The sequence below is a fragment of the Symphalangus syndactylus genome, chromosome 8, assembly GCF_028878055.3.
Source record: "Symphalangus syndactylus isolate Jambi chromosome 8, NHGRI_mSymSyn1-v2.1_pri, whole genome shotgun sequence".
NCBI classification, from domain to species: Eukaryota; Metazoa; Chordata; class Mammalia; order Primates; family Hylobatidae; genus Symphalangus; species Symphalangus syndactylus.
In genome coordinates this window covers 52,100,458-52,125,795 of record NC_072430.2, presented here as the reverse complement: position 1 = coordinate 52,125,795, position 25,338 = coordinate 52,100,458, and the positions used below count along the sequence as shown (strand labels likewise).

General features: G+C 46.8%; 2 protein-coding genes across 10 annotated transcripts in view; one reads left to right on the top strand and one right to left on the bottom strand.

Annotated features, from left to right (window-relative positions):
• The window catches only part of FNTB (farnesyltransferase, CAAX box, subunit beta), a 74,023-nt gene extending 69,161 nt beyond the window's left edge, over positions 1–4,862 (top strand). For both annotated transcript variants that reach the window (XM_055289078.2, XM_063644508.1), the window contains exon 12: positions 3,387–4,862. In XM_055289078.2, the coding sequence (XP_055145053.1) occupies positions 3,387–3,518 (132 nt within the window). In that variant the 3' untranslated portion in view covers positions 3,519–4,862. The remainder of the gene's footprint in view (positions 1–3,386) is intronic.
• The window catches only part of MAX (MYC associated factor X), a 96,481-nt gene that overhangs the window by 51,055 nt on the left and 20,088 nt on the right, over positions 1–25,338 (bottom strand). For 2 of the 8 annotated variants that reach the window (XM_055289085.2, XM_055289087.2), the window contains 2 exons: positions 20,115–20,238; positions 17,326–18,861 (listed from right to left, as the gene is read on the bottom strand). The exons of 2 other annotated variants lie outside the window; for them this stretch is intronic. In XM_055289085.2, the coding sequence (XP_055145060.1) occupies positions 18,674–18,861; positions 20,115–20,238 (312 nt within the window). In that variant the 3' untranslated portion in view covers positions 17,326–18,673. 4 more of the 8 variants (XM_055289086.2, XM_055289088.2, XM_055289089.2 and 1 more) reach the window with 3 other exon arrangements.

The window sequence follows — 25,338 nt, the reverse complement described above, 5'->3', positions numbered from 1 at the left end:
GTCTTCTGTCGTTCAGGGGTTTGTTTTTGGAGGAGGGTAGGTGGGGATTTACTTAGGGAATCTCTACCATTTTTTGAGGGAAGCAGACAAAAGGAGGCACACATTAAACAAATACATTACAAATTGTGATGCGTGCTATGAAGGGAATGAACAAGGCAATGCAGCAAGTCATTAAGTGTAACTTCTTTTAAATAGTCTAAAGCTTGAATTTTTCATCTAGATTTTTAATTCTCTTGGATTTGGTTTCTGTGTATGGTGAGGCTTGGATATAATGTTATCTTTTTTCCATATGGATAACCAGTTGACCAGCACCATTTACTGAAGTCTACAACCTTTCCTGCTGATGTGTATCTCATGTGTACCACACCCTCAAGTTTCCATACATGAAAGGGCCCTGTTTCTGGACTCTCTATTTTGTTCCTTTGGTCTGTTTGCCTATCTGCACTCTTTTAAGCAAGTCTGAAAACAGGTAGGCAAGTCCTGTCTGCCTTGTTGTTTTTCTTCAAAATTGCCTTGGCTTTTCTTTGCCTTTTGCTCTTTCCTGTGAATTGTAGGATCAGCCTGTCAAGTTCGAATGGGATTTTTATTGGAATTGCACTACATTTTAGATTAATAGGAGAGAACCAACTTGTTTTTTTTTTTTTCTTCCTGTCTTCCCAGGAGTACAAAGAGAACTGACTTCTTTTCAATATTTAGGCTTCCATTTATGAACATAATTTTTCTTTAATGTCTTTCAGTGGTTTTTTAATAATTTTTTCCATAAAAGACTAGCATTTTTTTTTTTCAGTTAGAGTTATGTCTAATTTACAGTTTTTATGTCTCTTGTGACTGGAATCTTTTTTTATTTTCAATTTTGTAACTGTTTGTTACTAGTGTATAGAAATGCTAATAATATGTATAAATCTGTGTCCAGCCACCTTGTTTAACTCTCTTAATAGTTTTAAGTTTGTCTAAGTTAGTTTCCATTTTATTTTTCTTGCCTTGTATTGTTGGCTAAGATCCCCACATAGTGCTGACTAAAGGTAATAGAGGGCATTCCTGTCTTGTTCCTGATTGTAATGGAAAGGCTTTTTATAATCTGATCATTAAGCATGATATTTACTGTAGGGTTGTGATAGTTACATTATGTCAAGTTAGTGATATTCGCTTTTATTCCTGATTTCCTAGGTTGTTTTTGTTAGTTTCAATCATAAGGTAGTGTTAAATTTTATTGAATGCTTTCTCTGCATCTGATTTTTCTTCTTTAATATGATATGTTTCATTAATATTCTGATGTTAAGCCTTATATTCCCAGGATAAGCCCTTCTTGGTCATAGTAGAGACAGTGTGTCTGTGTCTGTGTGTTTTGTTCAGTATACTGCTGGATTCAGTTTGCCAGTATGTTTGCCTAGTACTTTTATTTAGGATTTTTTTGCATGTGCATTCATAAGAAAGATTGATCTAAAATTTTATTGTATTGTCCTTTTCCAGTGTTTCAGGATAATATCATAGCCTCATAAAATTATGAGGTATGCTCCTCTTTTTTCTTTTTCTTTTCTTTTTCAGAGACATGATCTCACTCTGTCACTCATGCTGGAGTGCAGTGCTGTGATCATAGCTCACCGTAGCCTGGAACTCCTGGGCTAAAGCTATCCTCCTGCCTTAGCCTCCCAAGTAGCAGGGACTACAGGTGCACACCACCAGAACCTGCTAATTTTTAAATTTTTTGTAGAGACAGGGTTTTGCTATGTTGCCTAGTCTGGTCTTGAACTCTTGGCCTCAAGCTATCCTACCTCAGCCACCCAAAGTGCTGGGATTATAGGTGTGAACCATGGTACCTGGCCCTCACACTGGCCCCTTTTTTTTTTCAGTCCTTAAAAAGTTTGTATAGGTCAGAGATTATCTGTTTCTTTGTAGGTTTGATACTACTTGCTGGAGAAACCATCTAGGTCTAGTATCTTTTAGGGTATGTGGGGGTGGCAGAATAAGTTTCTTCATGTAGGCCTTTAAAAATTCCTTAAGTCAATTTTGACAGTTTTCCTGGTTTTTAAAAATTGTTTATCTGAATTTTTGTATGTTTTAGTATGAGGTTGCTCATAGTATTCTCTCAAAATTTTTTAAATCTCTCCTGCAGTTGTGTCCCCTTCTTCATTATCCCACAGTGGGAGAATCCTGAATATTGGCCTAGGATTATGCCCTGTGTCAAATCTAAAGTTTCTTTTGGGTTTCTGTGATGTACTAGAATAACATCTATTTAACTTAAATTTTATATTTAAATTATGTTTATATATTTAAATATGACCTGACAGCCTTACTACGTAATAGGGTTGTGGTCCTTTTTTCTTTTTTTTTTGTTTTTTGAGACAGAATCTCGCTCTCTTGCCCAGGTTAGAGTGCAGTGGCGTGACCTTGGCTCACTGCAACCTCTGCTTCCCGGGTTCAAGCGATTCTCCTGCCTCAGCCTCCCAACTAGCTGGGATTACAGGCACCCACCATCATACCCGGCTAATTTTTGTATTTTTGTAGAGACGGGGTTTCACCATCTTGGCTGGCTGGTCTTGAACTCCTGACCTCAGGTGATCCATCCACCTCGGCCTCCCAAAATGCTGGGATTACAGGCATGAGCCACCGCATCCGGCCCTCTTTTTCTTGATTATAAATGTAAATACATGCTTATTATTTTAATAATTGGGATACATAACATGTAAATAAGAAAATTAAAAATAATCATATCACTATTAATATTTTGGTATGGGTATGATTTTTGCCATTTATATACATCACAGGTACAAATACACTTTTTAAGAAGTTTGAGACCAGGCGTGATGGCTCACACCTGTAACCCCAGCACCTTGGGAGGCTGAGGTGGGTGGATCACCTAAGGTCAGGAGTTTGAGACCAGCCTGACCAACATGGTGAAACCCTGTCTCTACTAAAAATACAAAAATTACCCAGGCATGGTGGCTCACACCTGTAATCCCAGGTACTCAGGAGGCTGAGCCAGGAGAATCGCTTGAACCCAGGAGGCAGAGGTTGCAGTGATCTGAGATCGCGTCATTGCACTCCAGCCAGAGCAACAGAGCAAGACTCTCTCAAAAAAAAAAAAAAAAAAAGTTTGAGATAGTATTTTACATGCTGTTTTCTCACATACTATGTTGTAAGCATTTGCCTATATCGTTAAATATTTAAATGCATGTTTATAATGGCTGTATATTACCCTGTGTCCCATGTACTAGATAGTTTTAGCAAATACACCGTTTTTGAACCTTTGGGCTTTGTGTGATAAATCTTTGTGTCTCTGATTCCTTATACTAAATTCTTAGAAGTGCCTTTCATGGAGCAAAGGATGTGTTATGTTTTCAAGAACGACCGGGGTGATTAACTGGCACCTTTTCTTCTCTTTGCAGCAGCCCACTCACCCAGTGTACAACATTGGACCAGACAAGGTGATCCAGGCCACTACATACTTTCTGCAGAAGCCAGTCCCAGGTTTTGAGGAGCTTAAGGATGAGACATCGGCAGAGCCTGCAAACATCTAGAGGACCTGGGTCCCCGCAGCTCTCTGCTTACCCATCTCCCCAGTCAGACAAGGTTTATACGTTTCAATACATACTGTATTCTGTGCTACACAAGCCTTAGCCTCAGTGGAGCTGTGGTTCTCTTGGTCCTTTCTTGTCAAACAAAACAAAACCAATGGTTCTGGGTTTGGAGAACACAGTGGCTGGTTTTAAAAATTCTTTCCACACCTATCAAACCAAAAATCTATCAGCCCACGTGGTGTGGTTGGTGAACAGTGCACGCCAGGAGGAAGCAGCCCCTCCTCACCAGCTCTCCAGCCAGGATGATCACACAGAGATGAATGGCATCTGAGTATTACGGCATCCAGAGCCACTGCTGACTCCCACTTGCACGCCACCATTCAGTCGCCAGACTGCGTGCCCTCCCATGGGCGGAATAAGTCTGCTCCATGCCAAGGCTGGGCTTTGGGTCCCACCAAGATGAGTTCTCTGTAAGACTGTGGTGGGGTTGCACCAGGAGGTGCCTCTGCCTCTCGACTCGCACCCTGGTCATTTGCAAGGGAAAAAGAGCTGGAGGTGGGGGGTGAAAGATCTCCTTCAGTTGGGAGTCCTTCCACTTCAACACTGGAGAACTGAGCCTTGCATCTCTCCAGGGTCCAAGGCCACGCTTGGTGCACAGGCAAGACTTGCTTCAGCCCCAGGTGTGGTGACTTAGACCTAGGAAACCAATTATGAGTGGAAAATGAACCTCTAGTTCAACTGTGCCAGAGGAAGCAGCCCTCCAGTGCCCACCTGCCTCACTCCTCCCTATCATGTACCGTGAAAACCCCCTCTGATGGCCTCAAGGCAGTGCCTGCAGGCCGAGGCCCTTCTGGGGGTTTTTATCTTTCTTCCACCAGACTCCAAGCCCACTCTCCTCTAAGACTGTGTTGTCTTTTCTCACCCAGAGTATTAACACTACTAAGTCTTTCACCTTAATTTATGACTCAGGATTTATTCACGTCCTGCCCACTCTAGGCTCACAGGAATAAAATCAAGTGCTAGACACACTGGCTGCTACTAAGGCACTAGCCTCCGGAGCTGGTGGTGGCAGCGCGGGGTGCCGCCCAGCGTGCTGGGTCCTGGCAGTGCCTCTGCTGTGCTGCACATTGAGCCCTTTCTCGGTCAGTGGAGTGTCGAGTTGGGCCGTCTGTCCACTGACCTGGCCTTCATGTAAGCAGCTGTGGGCTGCGGGCAGACAGGAGCTCAGAGATGCAGCATGAGGCTCTTAGAAAAACCTGGCCATTTGCTGCCTCTAATTCCCTTTTGCTTTGACATATTGGGCTATGTATTACCTCCTTGAAATAATAAAAGAATAACATTTTCTATGATGTCTCTTATTTGTGATCTGTACCAAGAAAATGCCCAATGGTAGGAGCTACTAAAGGTTGCTCAGGGATCGTCAGTCTCCTGTGTGCAGGATTCCAGACTGTTCGTATCGGTGGTGACAGAGGAATGACCGAGTTCCATCCTCACGTGCTGTCTCCTCCAGTAGAGGAAGCCGTGGGCCTAACAGAGAGTGGGAAGAGTTGTTTTCCAAGCTCCCTGGGGTAATTCGGTGTGGTATGTCCCAGCCCTCCACACACTGCACTTCATGGTCTGTCTCCGACAGACAGCAAGGACTGAGCCTAGTAGCCCCAGAGCAGGCTGACTTAGCAAGGGTGGGTGGATGTCTGGCCAGAGGCAGGGGCTGTCACAGGGACAGGCTGGAACTCTGTGGCCACTTGGCTTTCCCTTCCTCTGGCGAGAGACCCTCTCCCATGGGAAGCCAAGAATATGGATGTCCTGTGGCCTGACCCTCTTGGAGGGGAGAGAAGATGGTGTCCTTAGAGGACACCCAAATCCATGTAAATAAGCCAAATGCACATCCAGGAATGTAATTCCTGCCCCCTATGCTATTTTTGCCCTGTTAACAAAGGTTTGCACTGCAAGGCAACATATTGAAATGCATCCTTTCCATCACTATAACAAAAGGCAAAATCCTCTCAGCACGAGGAGCCTGAAGGTATTATGAGATTAATTACAGTAATAATTAGTGTGGTTAATAGAAGGGACTGCTTCAGTCTGAACTGGCTTTTTACCAAGGAGGGATCTGAGTTGGACCCCAAAGGGTAGGTAGAGTTAGTCTGGGTAGAGAAGAGAAAGGGTTATTTCAGGAGAGTTTACACTGGCATATCCATGAGACATCCTTTTCCGGAGGGTTTCCTGACAGCCCTCAAGGTGAGTCCTAGAGATTTGTTTATTCACTCATTTGAGATAGGATCTTGCTGAAATGCACCCAGGCTGGAGTGCAATGGCACAATCATGGCTTGCTGCAGCCTCGACCTCCTGGGCTCAGAAGTTCCTCCTGCCTTAGCCTCCCAAGTAGCTAGGACCACAGGTGCACACCACCACAGCTAGCTAATTTTTGTATTTTTTGTAGAAATGGGGTTTCACCATGTTGCCCAAGCTGGTCTCGAGCTCCTGGGCTCAAGTGATCCTCCCGCCTCAGCCTCCCAAAGTGCTGAGATTACAGGTGTGAGCCACCGCACCTTTGGAGAGATTATGTGACTCCTTGAGTAGAAGACATTTATGTAGCATTCAAGGTAGATGACCCCAAATACTTTCTCCCATCAATAAACACAAAACTAATACAGATCTCCGTATCCAGGTGGGCTCCAGTTTCACCCTTAGACCCACCTTGAACACCAGATAAGTTGGGAAGCCTGCTAGACCCTACAGGGAGCGGAGCATAAAGAGAACCTCATGGATAATCAGGGGAAACACCCCTGAGATAATACCAGTAAACAATAGTTCCACACTGCTCTCCCTTCTTGGTATTATTGAGCATTCTTCCATATCTTTCATGACTGGGATGCTTTTCATGTGTCAAGTGACAAATAGTAAGGATTGGACCAAGCATTCTAGTTGCCCACATGCACTGCTTGGTGGCATTTACTGCCTTTGAATAGGAAAGAGAGTATAATATGATTTAAGACACCATTGCAACTGGTAGAAAACTTGACCCAAACTGGCTTTTAAAGCAAAGAGGCAACCTGTTGACTCAAACTGCAGAGTCCAGGAGTTAGGCTGGCCCTATTAGGTTCCTCACCCTCCCTCCATCTCTCTACATTAGCCTCAATCTCAGGCTCTCCATGGGGTTGTAAAATGGCAGCACCAATAGCTCCAGACTCTACATCCTCTTGGGGTCAGGGTCAGCAGACAGGCATACCTGGTTCCACCCCAGCCTTCCTTCCAGCGAGTATCATTGTGTTTCACTGGCTTTAATCAAACCAAGTGCCTTTCCAAGAAGCAGTCCGATGGCTTGGAGGATACAGTGCACCAATTGGCCAAAGTCTTGGTCACATGCCTCTCCCATGAGAGGGAAATGAGGCTTCCTTAGAAGCACGTAGTTTTTGGGAACGGGGAAGGAACAAAGCTCCAAATGCAAATTAGGATTGTTGCCAAAGGGGTAAATGGATGCTAGAGAGGCAAATGGCCATTGGATTTATGTATGGAATAACAGTGGATTATTACTGGGATAGAAGCCTGTAGGGACACTATTGGCATCCATACCACTCCTCCCCACCTGTGGCAGCCAAAAGGTTTGCCTGGGCTTGATGCCCTCCTACCTCCAGGCCCAGGCCCCGATCGGCTAAGCCGATAATTTTCATTTGTCTCTCATTGCCCCAGTAATTTGTTCAGGTTGGGAGTAACTCAGGCCTAAGCCAGTCAGCATGACTTGTCCTTGCCCTAGTGATCAATTCAGAGCACAAGCATGTGACCTAAAATAGTCTAAAGACAGAGATGTTGTAGACGCTGTATGACGGGGAAAAGCAGCGCTTTCCTATTACCTAGAAGGAAACCAGCATGAGAAGCCAGCACACACACATGCTCTGAGACTGAGAAACATGGCCCTGATCACATGGCTCCCGAGGCCCATGTGGCCTCTGGATTTTCAGTTATATGAGCCAGTGTGAGTTGGACTTACTATTACCTGCAACTGAAAGCAACCTAATACAGTTATGTCACTTAATCACGAGGATACGCCCTGAGAAAATCAGTCAGGTGATCTTGTCGTTGTGTGAACATCATGGAGTGCGCTTACACAGACCTAGATGGCCTAGCCTACTGCACACATAGGCTAGATGGGGTAGCCTGTTGCTCCTAGGCTACAAACCTGTGCAGCTTGTCACCATACTGGATACTGTAGGCAACTGGAACACAGTGGTAAGTATTTGTGAATCTAAACATGGAAAAGGTACAGTAAAAATACAGTATTATGATCTCACGGGACCACTGTCGTACATGCATTCTGTTGTTGACCAAAACATTATGTGGTGTGACTATATAAAAAACTCTACCACCAATTAGCCCTAACACCAAGGCCTTACCTGCTGCTTAAAAAGTGTTGACTACTCTTGCCTCATCTACCCAAACAATAACCCCTAAGACAGTCCCTCCTGGTCTACCGCCTCTCATTTGATCATTTGACTCACCTTGTAAGGTGAGTGAAGCAGGCGTATTACCTGCCTTTTACAACTGGAGAAACAGGTTGGAGAGCTTAAGTGAATCACCCAAGGTTTCCCAGCTGTCAAATGGTGGTGCCTGAGCCTGAGCCCAGATCTGCTGCCTCCAAAGCCCACGCCCTTCCACCACCGCAGGCCTCTGAAGGAAGGTGAGAGGTCTCGGGGAATAGGGGGCACTGGTGGAACATGCTTGTTTTACCTCTAGGCTGGATGACTGAGGCCCAGCATGCCAGCTGCCATCTGTCACTAGGTGAGGGATGGTGACAGCAAATAGCAGGGCAGGCCCCTCACCCTTCTAATGAGGTCTCCAGTTGCCGCCAAGTGTGTGGCATAGAGTGATGTTTGCTGCACCAGGTGCATGCCACACCAGTGCAAAGTGTGATGCTGTGTGGCTCAGTGAGGCCGTGATGAGTCCGTCTTCCCAGGAGCTGACCACAGCCTGACAGCAGCCAGCTTTCTCCAACCTAGCCCAGGCACATCTAACAGGTTCCTGCGCATCCTCTCACTTTCCTGCAGTAACCCTCTTTGCCTCTGCTTTCCACCAGCTGGGGAACTGGAGCCAGGTGGCCTCACGTTCCTCCCCCCGCCCGCTTCTCTGGCACATCCAAGAATAAAACCAAGCAGGGCAGGGACAGGGCGCTCATCATTAGGCCAGCTTAATGGAAACTTTCCCTTGCCCTCTGCTCCCCCTGAAGAAATACAGCGCTTCCGAAGTAACAATAAGAATAATGCATGGCCGGGTGCGATGCCTCACACCTATAACCCCAACACTTTGGGAGGCCAAGGCGGGCAGATCACCTAAGGTCGGGAGTTCGCGACCAGCCTGACCAACATGGAGAAACCCCGTCTCTACTGAAAATACAAAATTAGCCGGGCATGGTGGTGCATGCCTGTAATCCCAGCTACTTGGGAGGCTTAGAGGCTTAGGTAGGAGAATCGCTTGAACCCAGGAGGCAGAGGTTGCGGTGAGCTGAGATTGCACCTTTGCACTCCAGCCTGGGCAACAAGAGCGAAATTCTGTCTCAAAAAAAAAAAAAAAAAAGAACAATGTATTTTTTAGGTCGGGTGTGGTGGCTCATGACTGTAATCCCAACACTTTGGGAGGCCAAGGCTGGAAGATCACTTGAACTCAGGAGTTTGAGACCAGCCTGAGTAACACAGCCACACTCTGTCTCTACAAAAAATAAAAAAAAAATTAGTTGGATACGGTGGCATACACCTGTGCTCACAGCTACTTGGGAGGCTAAGATGGGGGGGGGGTCACTTGAGCCTGAGAAATCGAGGCTGCAGTAAGCCATGATTATGCCACTGTACTCCAGCCTGGGTGACAGAGCAAGACCTTGTCTTAAAAAAAAAAAGCATTTTACAAAATAAACATTTTGGAATAGTTTGAGATTGACAGAAAAATTGCAAAGATAGTACAGAGTTCCCACAGACCCATTAGTCATTTTTCCCTATTAACATCTTCCACTAATAGGTGGCATTTGCCATAATGAATGAACCAATTTTGATACATTACTAATGAAAGTCCATACCTTATTTGAATTCCCCTGGTTTTTACCTAATGGCCTTTTTCTGTCCCAAGATCCCACCCAGGACACCATTACACTGAGCTGTCATGTCTCATGTCTCCTTAGACTCCTCTTGGTTTTGACAGTTTCTCATTCTTTCCTTGTTTTTGATGACTTTGACAGTTTTGAAAAGTATGGCCAGGTATTTTGTAGAACATCCCTCAGGCGGGATTTGTTTGATGTTATCATTATGACTAGATGGGGTTAGGTTTTTTGTTTTTTTTTTTTTGCAAGAGACAGTGTCTTGCTCTGTCACCCAGGCTAGAGTACAGTGGATCATGGCTCACTGCAGCCTCAACCTCCTGGGCTCAAGCAATCCTCCTGGTCAGCTTCCTGAGTAGCTGGGACCACATGCACACACCACCATGTGCAGCTAAATTTTTTTTTTGGTAGAGGCAGGCTCTTGCTATGTTGCCCAAGCTGGTCTTGAACTGATAGACTTAAGCGATCATCCTCCCTTGGCCTCCCAAAGTGCTATGATTACAGGTATGAGCCACCGTGCCCAGACCATGCCTAACAGTTTTTTGGAGGAAGGCCACAGAGGTAAAGTACCATTCTCATCACACATCAAGGATACATACTATCAACCTGCTTCATCATGTTTATGCTGATGTTACCCTTCATCGCCTGGCTGAGGTACTGTTTGTCAGGTTCCTCCATAAGGTTACTTTTTTCTCCTTTTCCTGAATGTATCCTTTAGAAGGTAGTTACTATATGCAGTCCACGCTTAAGAAGTGGGGAGGTGGCTCATGCCTGTAATGCCAGCACTTTGGCAGGCCGAAGCAGGTGGAACACTTGAGGTCAGGAGTTCGAGACCAGCCTGGCCAAAATGATGAAACCCCATAGCTACTAAAAATACAAAAATTAGCCGGGTGTGGTGGCACACACCTGTAATCTCAGCCACTTGATAAGCTGAGGCAGGAGAATTGCTTAAACCTGGGAGGCGGAGGTTGCAGTGAGTTGAGATCGTGCCACTGCACTCCAACCTGGGCGACAGCGTGAGACTCTGTCTCAAAACTACAAACAAAAGAAGTGGGGAGTTATGCTCCATATCCTTGAAGGCAGAGCACCTACATAAACTACCTAGAATTCTACACAGGAGATGTTTATTCTCAATTTATTCAATCATTTCTTTCACTATGGACTCTATACTTCATATTATGTTCCAATGCTACATTATTTATTTTGTTGCTCAAATTGTTGCAGTTTTGGCCTTTGGGAGCTTTCTCAGTGGGCTCCTTTGTCTCCTTAACAGACCCCACACTTTCTTACTTTCAATAACAGTGCATTTTTATCATCCCTTTTCTTTCAACGAGTACTGCATGTTGATCATTGTTCACACTATGTAATGGGTACACTTGGGTTCAGTATACTATTCTCTCAACCCTTGATCACACAGTCTTTCCATAAGTATTGCATGTTGGTTACCCTGAGTGTGAGACTTCATTGCCACCTTCTATACCCATGACGGCCTGGGCTGATGGGACAAAGGAGGCAAGGGGAGTCTGGGCCCTCAGCTACCAGACCAGGGCAGGGCTCAATGTCACAGCTCTGTCAAGGGGGAAGGGCTGCAAGGGCAATGCTCCCAGGTGTGCTTAATGGAGAGGTAGCCAGGTAAGGCAGATGCAGATGGTGATGGTGATAACATAAGTGCTGGGTGTCCATGCTCCTTGCGAGGCTCCATCCCCCCAGTCCCTCTCCTCACTCTCTGGAGCAGTGGCTGCCATGTGCCTGGATACCAAGGGACCAGTGAATGTGGTGGAATAGAATGGTGACCCAACCTGTGCAGAGCAGGCGGCTCTGGTCCACCCTCCCTTCACCAACAGCCCCCCACCCCCAGCCTCTCTGGACAGCTAGATGGGGAGCCCAAGGCTGGGCTCTTGTGGGCAGGACAGAAGGAGAGCCCATCAAGAGCTTGAGAAGCAATGACCTGGTGGCCCTGCCCCTCCCATAGTGCCAAACCGCTCTCACTGAGGGCCCATCTCCTGAACTCCTCTGGCATTCAGAGCCCAGACATGCACATTTGTGCTAAATGCCTAACCTCATCTCTAAGCTTCTTCAAGGCAACGCCCAGCCTTTATAAGCTGCCTAGATTGCCGCAGTAGCCAGCACAGTGCTGGGCTGAGGCTACGTGCTGCTCAAATACCTGAGGGTTGAACTCATGCAGAGGCAACCCTGGAACCACCCTATCAACGGCACAGAGATGAAGGTACATCGCGAGGCTGGAGTCCACTGGCACACACACATCTGCATGCAGCATTTGTAGAGTACCCACCACAAGCCAGGCACAGTGCTAGGAGTCCAGTAGCAAGTGCACAGACCAGCCACTGACCCTGTGGGGGCTCCCAGTTGGAAATACTTGCTCACCACCACTCTCTGCACAGAGGGCCCTGGATGGGAAACATGGTCAAGTTGTTGGAAACGGTCTCTCCCCCGCAAAGTCTCCTACAGCCTTGCTGCAGTAGGTATTCGCTGTGGACATGACATTCCTCCTCTTAGCTTGTTGGTCTTGCTGCGGCCTTTTGGCCCAAAGCTGTTGGCCACTGTCCTTTAGCCCAAGATCTGCTCCTGCCACCCCAGAGCTGTTGATGGCACCAGCAGACAGGAAACAATGAAGCTCTCAAGCACTGTGCATGGGAGCCATGGGCTGCCAGGCTGCCAGCCAGACTCTGGATGAGTGACCGGGGGTGCATGCCCATTGGGTTATTTTTTGAATCAGACTTTGCATGGCTCATTCCATACTCCTGGGTTCCTGCAGAAGTAGGCTTCTGGAGAGAAGGCACACCTCCCTCTATTGGTCTACAGGCTGTCAGTCTTGTTTTTCTTGACAGGAAGCTTAATTCTTCACCATGTTCGGCACTGGAGTAGAAGGTTTGGGCTCAGATTTCTTAATATTAGATCCTTGATTCTTTTTCTTCTTATTCTCTAGCCTTTAATTTACCAGAAAAAATTAGTAGTAGAGACCATGCTACATAATTTTGCCCAGAGCAGGCTGTGGGTATACAAGAGCCCCACCCCACAAAGGACATCAGAGGAAAACAATCCTAAATGGGGCCTGGCAGTCACAACAGGCCTGCTGGGGCAGCTGGCATCTAGCACAGGGCGCAGGAGGGGACCTGCTCGGCTGGTTGTGAACTGTCCAAGGCCACCTGCTCGGCATTCTTCTAGACACGCCCGTCCTGCTGGGTGTGTTGTGTGTGCATGTGTGCACATGGGATCCAGAGTGAGCTAGAGCGTGCGGGCCCCTCGGCCCAGTCATGAGGCTCATCTGCTCCACCTCACCCACCAGGCAGATTCTGCTCAAGGAGTCCCTGAAGGGGAAGGCTGAAAAACGATGGCTTGACCACTGTCATAACCAGCCCTGGGCAAGAAACACGGGGCAGGCACAAGATGCGCTTGCAGTATCTGAACCTGGCACAGTGCCTGCCACCCAGTACTGCAGAAACGCAAACTGAAACTGGAATGAAGAACAGGGCAAAGTCACCAGTATGCTAATGGTTAATGGCTCTGAGCCAGCCTGCAAGGGTATATTTCATTCCCCGACTCCTTTTTTTTCTCCAAAAGGTAACAGATTTGTGGTCTTGCTCAAGTTCTTTCAGAAAACATGCAAATTTTTACTGCCTTTTAGCATTCAACATACATTTACCTCCCCTTTCAAGGATGTTAATATACTAAACTCTTATTACATCAGCAAAAAGGAGAGTTTATTTGCTCCATGTTTTTTTTTTTTTTTTTTCCTGAGAAGGAGTCTTGCTGTGCCACCCAGGCTGGAGTGCAGTGGCGTGATCTTGACTCACTGCAACCTCTGCCTCCTAGGTTCAAGTGATTCTCCTGCCTCAGTCTCCCGAGTAGCTGGGACCACAGGCGTGCGCCACCATGCTCAGCTAATTTTTTTTTATTTTTAGTAGAGACCACATTGACCAGGCTGGTCTCAAACTCCTGACCTCAAGTGATCCGCCCGCCTTGGCCTCCCAAAGTGCTGGTATTACAGGCATGAGCCACTGCGCCCAGCCTCATTCCACATTTTAACAAAACTCAAAAATGGCTGCACTGCCCCGATGGCAGACAGATCTAAGATTTTACAGTATTTATTGAGTATTAAATGCCAGGAACAATTCATGGGCTTTTCACACTCCTTTAAGCCTCACAAGGGCACTTGGTGCTATTATTGTCCTCACATTATGGCTCAGGAAGCCAGAGCAATGTCACCCCAAAGGTAAGGGTTGTAGCTGGCATGGCAGTCCAGACAGGCGGGCTCAGAGCCCCTAGCCCTACCCGCTCTGGCAGTCATTCTGAAGCTCCTTGGGCTCCTTCCCAACACCAACCCCAACGAAACACCAAGCAATGACAACACTTACCAGCAGGGTGATGAGGTTTGCCAGGAGAGCCTCCAAAACCCATGCACAGGCCTGCCTGGTGCAGTCACCCAGCCCTACCTGTAGTTAAGCCTGGCTTAGCCAAATTGGTTTCCTTCCTGAGGAAGTTAACTAGAACATATTTTTTATTCCCTTCCCAAGGAAACTTTGGGGATGTATGAGTTAGCCGCTGCCCTAGTAAACCCTAGACACTGAAGGAAATTCTCTATTCGCTATCTAGCAGTGTAGACATTGGCAAACTCTTTTTTCCTACCTGGGTTTCCTCTTCAGGCTAGAGAAACCGTTCTGAAGAAAGGAATGCTCTAGTTTCATGTTCCCAGAGGCTTTTGAGAACGCATCCTGGTGACCAGGCCGGAGAGAGAGCCTTGCTCTAGCTGGATTATAAAACCTGCCTGGGGACCACAGGCCAGCCAAGGCGTGCTACAGAAATGAGTGCTGCCCCATGTCATTACCCCTGCTTGGGGCTTCTAAAGGGGCTGGTGTAGGCAGCCCTCAGCTTTCTTCCTTCTCAAGTTTAAAAACTTGGTAGCTCAGCCAGCCCCCTAGAGCATCGGAGGCCCGCTGGGAGCACGTAGACTCATCAAGGCAGCTCTAAGGGTTGAACTATTTAACAAGCCTGCCTCCCTCACCTTCATCCTGACCTCAGAACCACTTCGCTAGTTCAGCTCAGCTGTGCCTAACTTCCTCAACAGCGTCCTTTTGGTTCCCCAGGTTATATCACTGTTGGGAGTCAAACCTGAGTGACTTGAGGACCACCTGAAAGAGCTTGTTAAACTGACTGGTGGGCCACGGCACACTTTAGATCAGAGGGGTTAGAGCCCAGGAATCCTTTTAACAAGCAGCCCTGGGCGTGATCCAAGGATCCCACTTTGAGTAATACCACATGGGGCTTCTGAGCAGTTCTGCCTGGGCCTCCAAAAGTGTCCAAAGCTGAGAGATGCCACTGAATCGTGGTGGGAGGGAATGGGCAGAGCCTCGCTCGAGTTGACACCAGATCTAATTAATGTACCCACAGGGGCTGCTTTAGTCTTGAAGAGTTGGTCAGTCCAGTCCTGGTTTCACCTTGCTCTCTTTAGTCACTGTGCCTGGTAAGGATGGGGCACATCTCTGAGGAGTGGGAAGCATTTGTGATATACCAAGAAGTCAACCCTTACTCACTTTAGGGAAGGTGTCCGGGAGCTGGCTTTTTCCACTTTGCTGAGTCAGCCCTGGTTACATGCTTTGTGTAGATAATGGCAGCAGAGGCACCTCAGTGCTTGCTTGGTCCTGAGGTCAAGCACATTATAAGCATTATCTCACTTAATCCTCATAACCATCTCATGAGGCTAGTGCTATTATTATCCTCATTTTATAGATAAAGATGCCGAGGCTGGGAGAAGTAACACAGCCACCGAGTGGCAGAGACAGGACTGTGAACCCAGCCAGTCTGCTTTCAGAGGCCAAGCATAAAACACACATGATACTATCAGAAACAGAATTCTGCTTACTTTAGTCCCCGTTCAGGGCTCTGGCTCCTATTGTCTACTCAGTCTTCTTTTTTAAACCTGTCTCAGCTAAGATCACAGCTCTGTGAGCTTAGATTCTTTACCTAAGAAGTTGTCGATGTTTTACAATGGGGCTAGCATATCAAGAACTTTAAAAACTGGGCCATTTTAAATACCCTTGCACTTGGGGCAACTGTATTGGTAGGGAAATAGCACGCTTAACAGACCCCTCAGTGAAGCCACCTGCCACAGTGACCAAGCAAATCTACAGCTTATCTGGCTTTGTGCAAGTGAGTGTCCAGAGTAATATAAAAAATAAACCAGAGACTACCATTACTGTGAGAGAGTAAGCTATGGTCAGACTTTGGTATTCTGAGGGAATACTCACACTCACTTCCTAGACACACATACCAGAAGGGGCTTGCTTGGCTGTGACTGACTTGTCCTTTTTAGCTGAGCAGTCTCCAGGTGGAGCTCCCCTGCCCTGTGTTCCCGTCCAGGAAGCTGTTTCCAGTGGTACCTCCACCCTGTGCCAAAGTCCGCTCACCACGCCAATCAGGTAGTTTGGATTTTCCTAGGTGAACCAGCCACCTAGCCACTGTGCCCCTTGTCCTCTAACTGGTTTACTGAAATCTAGAGAAGCCTAAACTCAATCCTTTGTCCAGCCAATATACTGGAGCCAGGGACTGGCTCTCAGGGACACCACCTGTCCTCATGCTGGCTTGACTGCCCCTTCCTGTTTGCTATCTCCCTAGTGGGTGCCAGCTTCACATGGCTTCCATCTCTGCATCAACACGGCTTCACCCACAGCTCACTTCTAACACCAATACTAAGCAAACCGACTGTATACTTAAGCCCAGATATACAAAGAGATATAGTTAAGGGCAATGAAAAAGAGGAAAGCATGTTAACCTTGAGGGCTTTAGGCAATAACCTGATTCTCATTTCCATTTCTTCCTTATTGCAGTTTCTTTCCTCTATCTTGAAAAGAAGTGCCCTTAATGAATGTGATCTTGCTTTCCCAGCATTTTTCCTTTCCTTAATGTAATCATGGCCTTTGGAGGCTTGATCATGTTTCAAATTGCCTCTTATAGAGACATGACCCATCTGCCCCAGCTCCCATTAAACAAAAAAAGATATTACGGATTTGACATACAATTGATAGGAGCCACAGTGCTCTCCACCACTCTAAAGATGGTGACAAATCCAAGAACTGATTTGACTTGACTTCCTCTCTGGGTCTAGGAACAGCAGTATTTCCTGTCAGCCAGACAGGAAAACCAACACTGAGCTGCGTTCTGGCCATAATTCCTTTTTCTTCCAAGGTCAAACAAGTTCAGGCTGGTGTTGGGTCCCAGTCTGAGTAGAGCTAACTCGGTGCAGTTGGAGCCTTCTTGACTTCCAGTCCTTGGCAGCTGTGCTGCCTCCTCTTAATAAACTGGAACTGTCTAGAAACTGAAAGGTCCTGGAGAACAGCCACCTCTGAACTGGGTACTCATTACCAGGAGAACCTGAACCACAGCTCTGGGCTACCAATTCCCCCAAAGGTCACTTGCTTAGCAGAAACTAGACCTAGAAATGTTGCCACAGCTAAGGCTACATCCCTGTCGAACCTCAAAAGCCTCATCCAATGAACAAAGCCATCACCACCCATTTACTCTCTCAGGCTGAGCTGAGAAAGGGGGAGAAAGGGGAAGCAACTCTGGCTTATGGCTGCTCCTGGTTCTGCAAGACCAGGTAAGCCACCTCCACTTCTCACTCAGACTTACGCTGAGGCCCTAACAGCTTCCAGAGGGGTCTCTCATCAACCACCTTGGCCTTAACAAGGGCAAGAAGACACCACCACCAAGAAGGATAAAATAAGTTTTTATTTATAGTCTTATAGTAAAGGGGGAAGCCTTAACTTGCAAGACAATTCTTCGGCAGTATGTACAACATACTTTTTATTTCCATGGAATGGAATCAAACACGAACTGAGACTACAGAGTATACACTAGAAATCAGCAAATGCCAGGAACGGAGTAGGAAAAAGACAAAGAAATGAGGCCTAAACACACAAAACCCTTCACTGGGATCTGCTGACCACAGCCAGAACCAGGGCTGGATCACACAATGGAGACAGGTTCCAGGACAGTAGGAAAGAAGTGGGGTGAGGGCTGGGAAGGGTCCGCACTGGGGTGCGGGTTTAGTACCAGGTAAATTGCTCTTGGTATTTACATACAAAATCAGTTGGCTCTATTTCTTAGAAATACACACGGGAAGAAAGAAAGAGTTCATCATTACTTTATGAATCTGTCGCTTTGCAAGACCGACATCATCAGAAATAGGTACAATTCACTCAAATTCAAATTTAAGTAGCAGGAAATAAATATCAAAACATCATCACTGGCCCTCAATACAAAACCTCTATGCCACCCAAAACACCCTCCCTGTCCCAACCCCAAATGGCCACTCCCTGGTGGCTGCTGCTTCACTGATGCCATCTCCCATACATACCACGAGAGTGTCACACGGCCCTCCGTGAGGCTGGCGCCGCAGGCTTAAACAGCTGTCTGAGAGAAGCAGGAGTGAAACATGCCAGCAACTCTGTGCTGCGAATCTGTCCCCACTTTCTTTTTATACCACAAACTTCTTTAAGGATCTGGTCTTTCAATAGGAGCGATACATAGCTTTTTAGAAAAAGGAAAAAAAAAAACCCTTAAAAAGGAGGAGGGTTCATTCTGATTACTCCAAACCGGTCATCTTCTCAAAGTAGAGCAGTTCAGATTCACAAAGTCTATCAGAGGTGAGGGCGGGCCAGGAGGCCGCCTGGGCAGGGCAGGCGTCCCCTGGGCATGTGCCCGGCAGGGCTGGAGGAGCTGGTAGGGTGGGCAGGACACTATGTGCTCAGAGGTCCGGCCGGCCATCTGTCCTCCACAGAAAAAGCTGCCAAGTTGGGGTGTTTTGGTTTAAAAATTCCTGTTGGGGACAGGGAATCCCTGAAGGGAATACATTAAAAAAATATACAGTGGAAATGGGGAAGGAGAACGACAGCTGTTGTCCAAGAGCTTCTATGTAAAAATAAAAATTAAAAAAAAAAAGGGAGAAAGAGAAAAATAAAGAGTCTCTTAAATGGTTCTGAGGGTTCTACCGATGAACTGAAAGGAGGATGAGACGATGGAGACAGACAGTTTTTATTGCTGGCCTGCCCCGAGTGGCTTAGCTGGCCTCCATCCGGAGCTTCTTCCTGCTTTGGGGCTCTTCAGGCTCAGACTCCGAGCTGGAGTCCGAGCCCCCATCGAAGGCAGAGATGGTGCTGCCCTTGGCGTTGGTGTAGAGGCTGTTGTCTGAGGAGGGGTAGTTGGTCTGCAGTTGGGCACTTGACCTCGCCTTCTCCAGTGCACGGACTAAAAGGCAACCAAGGGAGTGTGTTACTGCCTTCTGGAGACTTGGGAGTAACCGAGTCTCAGACTCAGGGTCCAGCCTGTTCTTCCTAAGGGCTTGCTTGTCGGCCCCCGAGGCTCAAGATGCTCAGAAGTAGCTCCCTTCAGGTGGCTGTTCACTCACACACTTCATTTCCCTCCCGCCTTTCCCAGCTGGACCTGGGAGCCAGCAGACACTCTGCAATCCCACCCAACTCCGAAGAGAAGGCTTGTGATGTCACCGTCCTGCCGTGGAAGCCCCGCGGAGAGAATAGAGCATGAGCTCCCTGTGGGATTCAGTAGTGCAATAACAGAGGAGAAGCTGGCCCAGGAGCATGAGGCTCCACAAGGTGTGAGGCCACACAACAGCAGGAAAGGATGACATAAGACGTATCAGCCAAAGAACAGTTTTGGCTTAGCTCTCGTGTACAAGATCCACTTGGAATGACAAGCTGGACACTTGGAAGCAAGTCACCAATACACGTAAAATACCTGGGCTTTTCAAATAGCCCCTACATGCAGGCTGCTTGGCCCAGTAACCAACCCACTGACACCACCCACTGCCCATCCCTTGGTTCAGCTCAGCTTGAGCCTGGAAGGTCAACCCATTTAATTTATTTTATTTTATTTTATTTTATTTGAGGTTTTCTAACCCAGGTGGTTACTTGCATTTCCTTTTACTTGCATCTTCCATGAGGGAGGAAGAGAAGTGAATTCCCCAGGAACAAAGAACTTGATCAGCTCTCGCTTTCCCCTGTGGTTGTAGGAAAAGGCGGGTGTGAGCATTGAGAACAGCATGGGCCTAGCCCATAGGCTGCCCTGATTGGACTACCATTGACAATGGGGAGGGCTCACTGTCCCTGAACACCTGGAGTCTCTGGTACTTACACAGCACATTCCACTCCAAGGACCTCAAAGCTCTTTTCAGACACCTGATGCCAGGTGTGATCCCTACTGCCGGCAGAGCACCTGAGCCCCAACAAGGGGAGAGGTCAGGCCAGAAAAGATACAAGTCTCCAGCTGTCCAACTTCCTAGCTTCCACTGTCTCCTCACTGGCGCCTCAGGTCCTTCCTCAGGACGGCTCTAACACTCAGCTACTCAGGCCCCAAGAAGCAGGACCAAGCCTGCTACTGAGCACATACTCCATGACTGGCTCTGACTCTGCAGGCCCAGGTGCCAAAGCCTGACCTGGCTGGAGCACAGCAGGGCCAGCTGCCCCACAAGCTCGGGTGCTCACCTTGCTGCTCCAGAAGAGCATTCTGCCGCTTGAGGTCGTCAATATCTTGCTGGTGTGTGTGGTTTTTCCTTCGCATATACTGGATATACTCTGTGGCTTTGTCTAGGATTTGGGCCCGGGATGCCTGTGGCAATATGAGAAAAAGCACAGGGGACAAAATAAAAACCGAATCCAGGCAGTGAGGGAACCTGGCCTGCAGCAACTGCTTGGGTGGCTGGAAACGAGAGGGTAAGGTGGGAAAAGGCTGAAGAAATACAGTAATGGCTACTATAGGCCTTCTTTGTTTTTTTGGGGTTTTTTTTGAGACAGAGTTTCGCTCTTGTTGCCTAAGCTGGAGTGCAACGCCGTGATCCTGGCTCACAGCAACCTCTGCCTCCTGGTTTCAAGTGATTCTCCTGCCTCAACCTCCTGAGTAGCTAGGATTATAGGCGTGCGCCACCACACCCAGCTAATTTTTTTGTATTTTTAGTAGAAATGGGGTTTCACCATGTTAGCCAGGCTGGTCTTGAACTCCTGGCCTCAGGTGATCTGCCCACCTTGGCCTCCCGAAGTGCTGGGACTATAGGTTACAAGCATGAGCCACTGTGCCCAGCCTGTTTTTTTTTTTTTTGGAGACGTAGTCTCGCCCTGTTGCCCAGGCTGGAGTAGAGTGGTGTAATCTCAGCTCACTGCAACCTCCACCTCCCGGGTTCAAGTGATTCTTCTGCCTCAGCCTCCAGAGTAGCTGGGATTACAGGTACATGCCACGTTGCTGGCTAATTTTTACATTTTTAATAAAGATGGGGTTTCACCATGTTGGCCAGACTGGTCTCGAACTCCTGACCTCAGGTGATCCACCCACCTTGGCCTCCCAAACTGCTGGGATTACAGGCGTGAGCCACTGCATCCATGAAGGCCTTTTTTGTGACATACGTGGTGCCAAGTGCTTTATAGAGCTTACCTCACAAGATTAGTCTCAGAGGTAGCTCTACTAGGAACCTAAGGATCAGAGAAGTATACCGCTTTATTCAAAATCACCAGCTGGACAGTGGCATGGCCTGGATTTAAACTCAGAGTCATCTGACTCCTGAATTGTACTCCTCCCATCCCCTCTGGTTCTTTAGGTTGCTTTAAAGTCTTTAGCTTCGCTATGTCTGGAAACATTAAAAATACTACTTAAATGAAAGCTTTAGGTCACTAATTCTGCTAGGGCCTGGCTTGAGATGGAATGGGTACAATGTGTTTCATCAAGACCCAAGATTCCAGCCAAACTCTGAAACCATTGTTAACTATTCCCAACTGAACGATGCTGCTGTGTCACTATTTCAGCCTTCCTGGCTAAAGAGACTTTCATAAAAAGCTGTCAGTGCTTGATGTCAACACAGGAAGAGCATGAGATTGGGCCATTTCAGGAAACAACCACACCTCTACAATGGCTGTGGGTTGCCTGGGTATTGCCTTGTTAGAGTAAGTTCGTAAGTCAATAACATGGATGTCATGTTACTGTGCCCCTAGACATCAAACTTGTCTGGGAGATTCTCTCCAGGCTACAAACATAGTCAGAGTTACTTATGGCCAGGCAGCCAGCCAAATTGGTAGAATAGTACAAAGCCAAGCGAAGCTCAAGGCAGGGTAGCCTAGTAGCTTAAGTATCGCCTTCCAGCTAGAGGCTCCTGAGCAGCCAGAAAGCTTCTTACCCAGGGTAGGGAGTGCTTGACAATTTTATATTACAAGCCAAATGGGTCCTAAACAACCAGAACACAACAGCGGGAGAAAGACAAAGAAAACATGTACACCGTGGCTAGCAAAACCAGATCTACTCATATTAAATCCTAACAATCTCAATTTATAGGCCTCAGTTTGGGCTGAGTTTCAGAAAGGTTTGTAAGGCCTGTGCTTATTCGTAAGTCCTCACGAGTACTACAATTTCCAGGCTTTCCTCTTATAGCACCCTTAAGGTAATTTCCTCAAGGAAATTGTTCATAATCAACCATTTTTATCAGGCGCAAATTATGTACAAGATGCTAGGCAGATACTGTGGGGAAACGAAATGTATTAGTCATGGCTTCTTTGCCCCAAAGCTTACTTACTATCTAGTTGAGGAGATAAATATGTCTATACACAGACAAATCACAGGGCAGTGTTGACAAGCATAACCTGACTAGCAGAGATTAGAGACACCATGGGAAAGATGGCTTCTGGCTGGGGTGATTACCTACTGTGTGCCAGGCACTGGCCTTGGTTCTGCATGTGTGCATGCAACGTGCTCCTATCTGAAATGGTGAGCCCTGTGTTAGACCAAGGTGGCATTTGGAATAGCACAGGCAAGATGGGATGGGGGAAAAGCAAGATGCGTTTCTTTAGTTAAGTCAGTCAGCTTATGTAGAAGGAATGAGAGTTCCTAGCCTAGCGATGGATACTTCAGACACTGTTTCCCATTTCTACAAAGGGGCCTTATTAGGGTTTAATTATTAGGTGACAAAATGGGGTGGAAAAAAGGAGCACATAATTAGAAGGGACTAATTAAAATACCTTCCTCTCTGGATACTGGAGATGGAATGAAAAATGATTAGTACTGATGAGAGGTGGTAGAGTGGTGAGGAAGAATTTGGGAATTAGAGGACAGAGGAGTGCTCTACATGCTTGTCATTAATGGGTTCTGTGGCTGCAGACACATTTCTCACCTTGCCTATTCCTCATCTGACTAGAAATTCTCTAAGACCCTATCTAGCCCTCCAAAGTCTACCTTTTCCATCACTGACGTAATTGCTATGCATATTTACATCCTTCTTTTTAAATTTGCCTATGTAAAAGCTATTTTTTCAACTAACAGTTCCCAGAAGGCAACATTAGCTCTTAACTACCCATGTGCATCTGGGACAAGGGAAAAAATGCACAATCTCTGAATCCAGAGAGCACTTGCAAATGTTCAATGATAACTTTTAACGAATGACCAGACTGAGTAACAGCCTTTTTGCTACCAGTTTCTCCTTCAAATATTTATACATGAAACCAGGGAATTAGGATCAAGAAGTGAAAAGTGAGCAGTAAGCACAGCAAAACAAGCCAGAAGAGAGAAAAAGATCTGTGAGGGATGGCAGTTTCCATTTCAGGGTAGTTTTTGGATGAAGATAAAATTCATAGATGTTCAGAACATAGTGTCTTGGGAACAACAGGAGTCCAAAGAAGGCTGGATTGGTTTAAACTCAGAACGAGGCCTTCAGAATGCTAAGCACAGCCCTTCCTCCATCCTCTGCTGAAAGCAGAAGTGCCCCAGGTCACTTAGGGTGCCCTGATCCCTCAGCAAGTCCAAAAGAATGGTTCAGAGTTAACTTTATTTTACTCTTCCCAGGATACCCAACAAGAATTAAGATCCAACAAGAAAAAAATTTAAAGCACAAAATATAGAAATATCCCAAATTTGCATGTGCATGTAGTCCAGGGAAGAAAAAGCAAAAGGCTGAAGCTAAAAATGCTAGACTCACCTGCAATCCTCCCCTCCCATCTTTCCACTCCATACAAGATCATGTGGCCAAACACAGCATGAAGGTGGGGGCAGGGCCTTCCTTGTCTTTATGAGTTTATAATATATGACCAGTAAACATGAAGCCAGCAAGAAACCCTGGGATTTATGGCATGGACTATGGAATAACCCTGGGCTTTCAGTTTCTGTTTTCTGCAAATTGCTCTAAGTCAGCTGAGTCAACTGCCTATCTTCATGTGAGTGTGACTGATCAGATAGAACTTGGTAAGTCAACGTGTCCACAGAGCAAGTGCTGCCTTGGGTACTCAGTAAAAACCTGAATATTTTTTTCCTGATAGTTTTTATAATTAGCAGAATCATAATTTTGATTCTGTCTTTGTGAACAGAAATGGCTCTTTAAATGGCTTGGATGGAGCCCTGAGACAGGGTGGATGGTGGCTGAAGGGACTGAAGGGGTAGCCAGGCCTCCCATGTAGCCATGTGAGTAAACATAAAGGGCTCAGCAGGCCTCTCTCTCACCTCTGGGAGCCACATAAAAGGATGCTGGGCAGCCTTGCCAGATCTTGCTCCAAAGCCATGGCTGCACACAGCAACACAAATGACGATGATGATGGGGGTGGTAACAATGGCAGCGCTAACACTTACTGAGTACTTACTAAGTGTCAGGCATCCTCACACAACCTTCTGATGTTTTCCCTATTTTATAAATGAGGAAACTGAGACACACAGCTGTAATTTACCCAATGTTATATAAACTAATAGGAAGTTGAGTCAGGATTTGAATCCAAGCCTCGAGGACACTCATATTTTGGGAACACAGGGGAAGCTATGGAACTAATTTAAAAAGATCAATAGAATTGCAGGGACAGTGTTGTCATGGAGGGGAAAGTTGGAGGAGGAAAAGGACTACGAAAGTCACCTGATTTGCCTACAAGGACGTCAATGGAAGACCCTAGTGAAGGTGGTTTTCTTGGAGGAGTGACAGCCAAAGCCCAATGGTAAATTGTCTCTGCATGGGTAACAGGTGTAGGAATTGAGTTGCAAGTGAGGCAATGATGAAGACTAGTCTTCAGAATTTGGTTGAAAAGTAAGAAGTAGGCCAGGTGCAGTGGCTCATGCCTATAATCCCAGCACCCTGGGAGGCTGACGTGGGAAGATCACTAGGGCTCAGGTGCTGGGGACCAGCCTAGAAAACACAGCAAGACACTTGGGCTCTATAAAAAAATCAAAAGATTAGCTGGGCATGGTGGTACACGAATGTGCTCCCAGCTATTTGGGAGGCAGAGGTGGGAGAATCTCTTGAGCCCATGGGGCTGAAGCTGCAGTGAGACATGCTTGTGCCAACACACTCCAGCCTGAAAAACAGAGTGAGACCCTGCATAAAAAAAAAAAAAAAAAAAAGTGAAAAATGGTAGTTTGTAATAGCAGTATAGCAGCAATGAAGGAAGATTATTTTTCTTTCTATTTTAAAGGCAGGTGAGAACTAAACAGGTTTCTAGCAGAAACACATTGAGAGGAAAAGCCTCAAGATGCAAGCTAGCGTGAGAGAACTGACCTAACCGTCTGGTCTGGAGGGCGGAAGTGGAAGGTTATATGGGGGATGTGAGCTTCCCACAGTATTGCTGGCTTCATTACCTCTTGGCAGCCCAGAAGGATAAAAGCAAAATGAACAACGTAGAAGACCCAGGGTGTGGCAGAGGGTCTGCCAGGTTCCTGTCCCTCCTACTGTTCATGCTGCAGCTACGTGTCCATTTGCGTTCC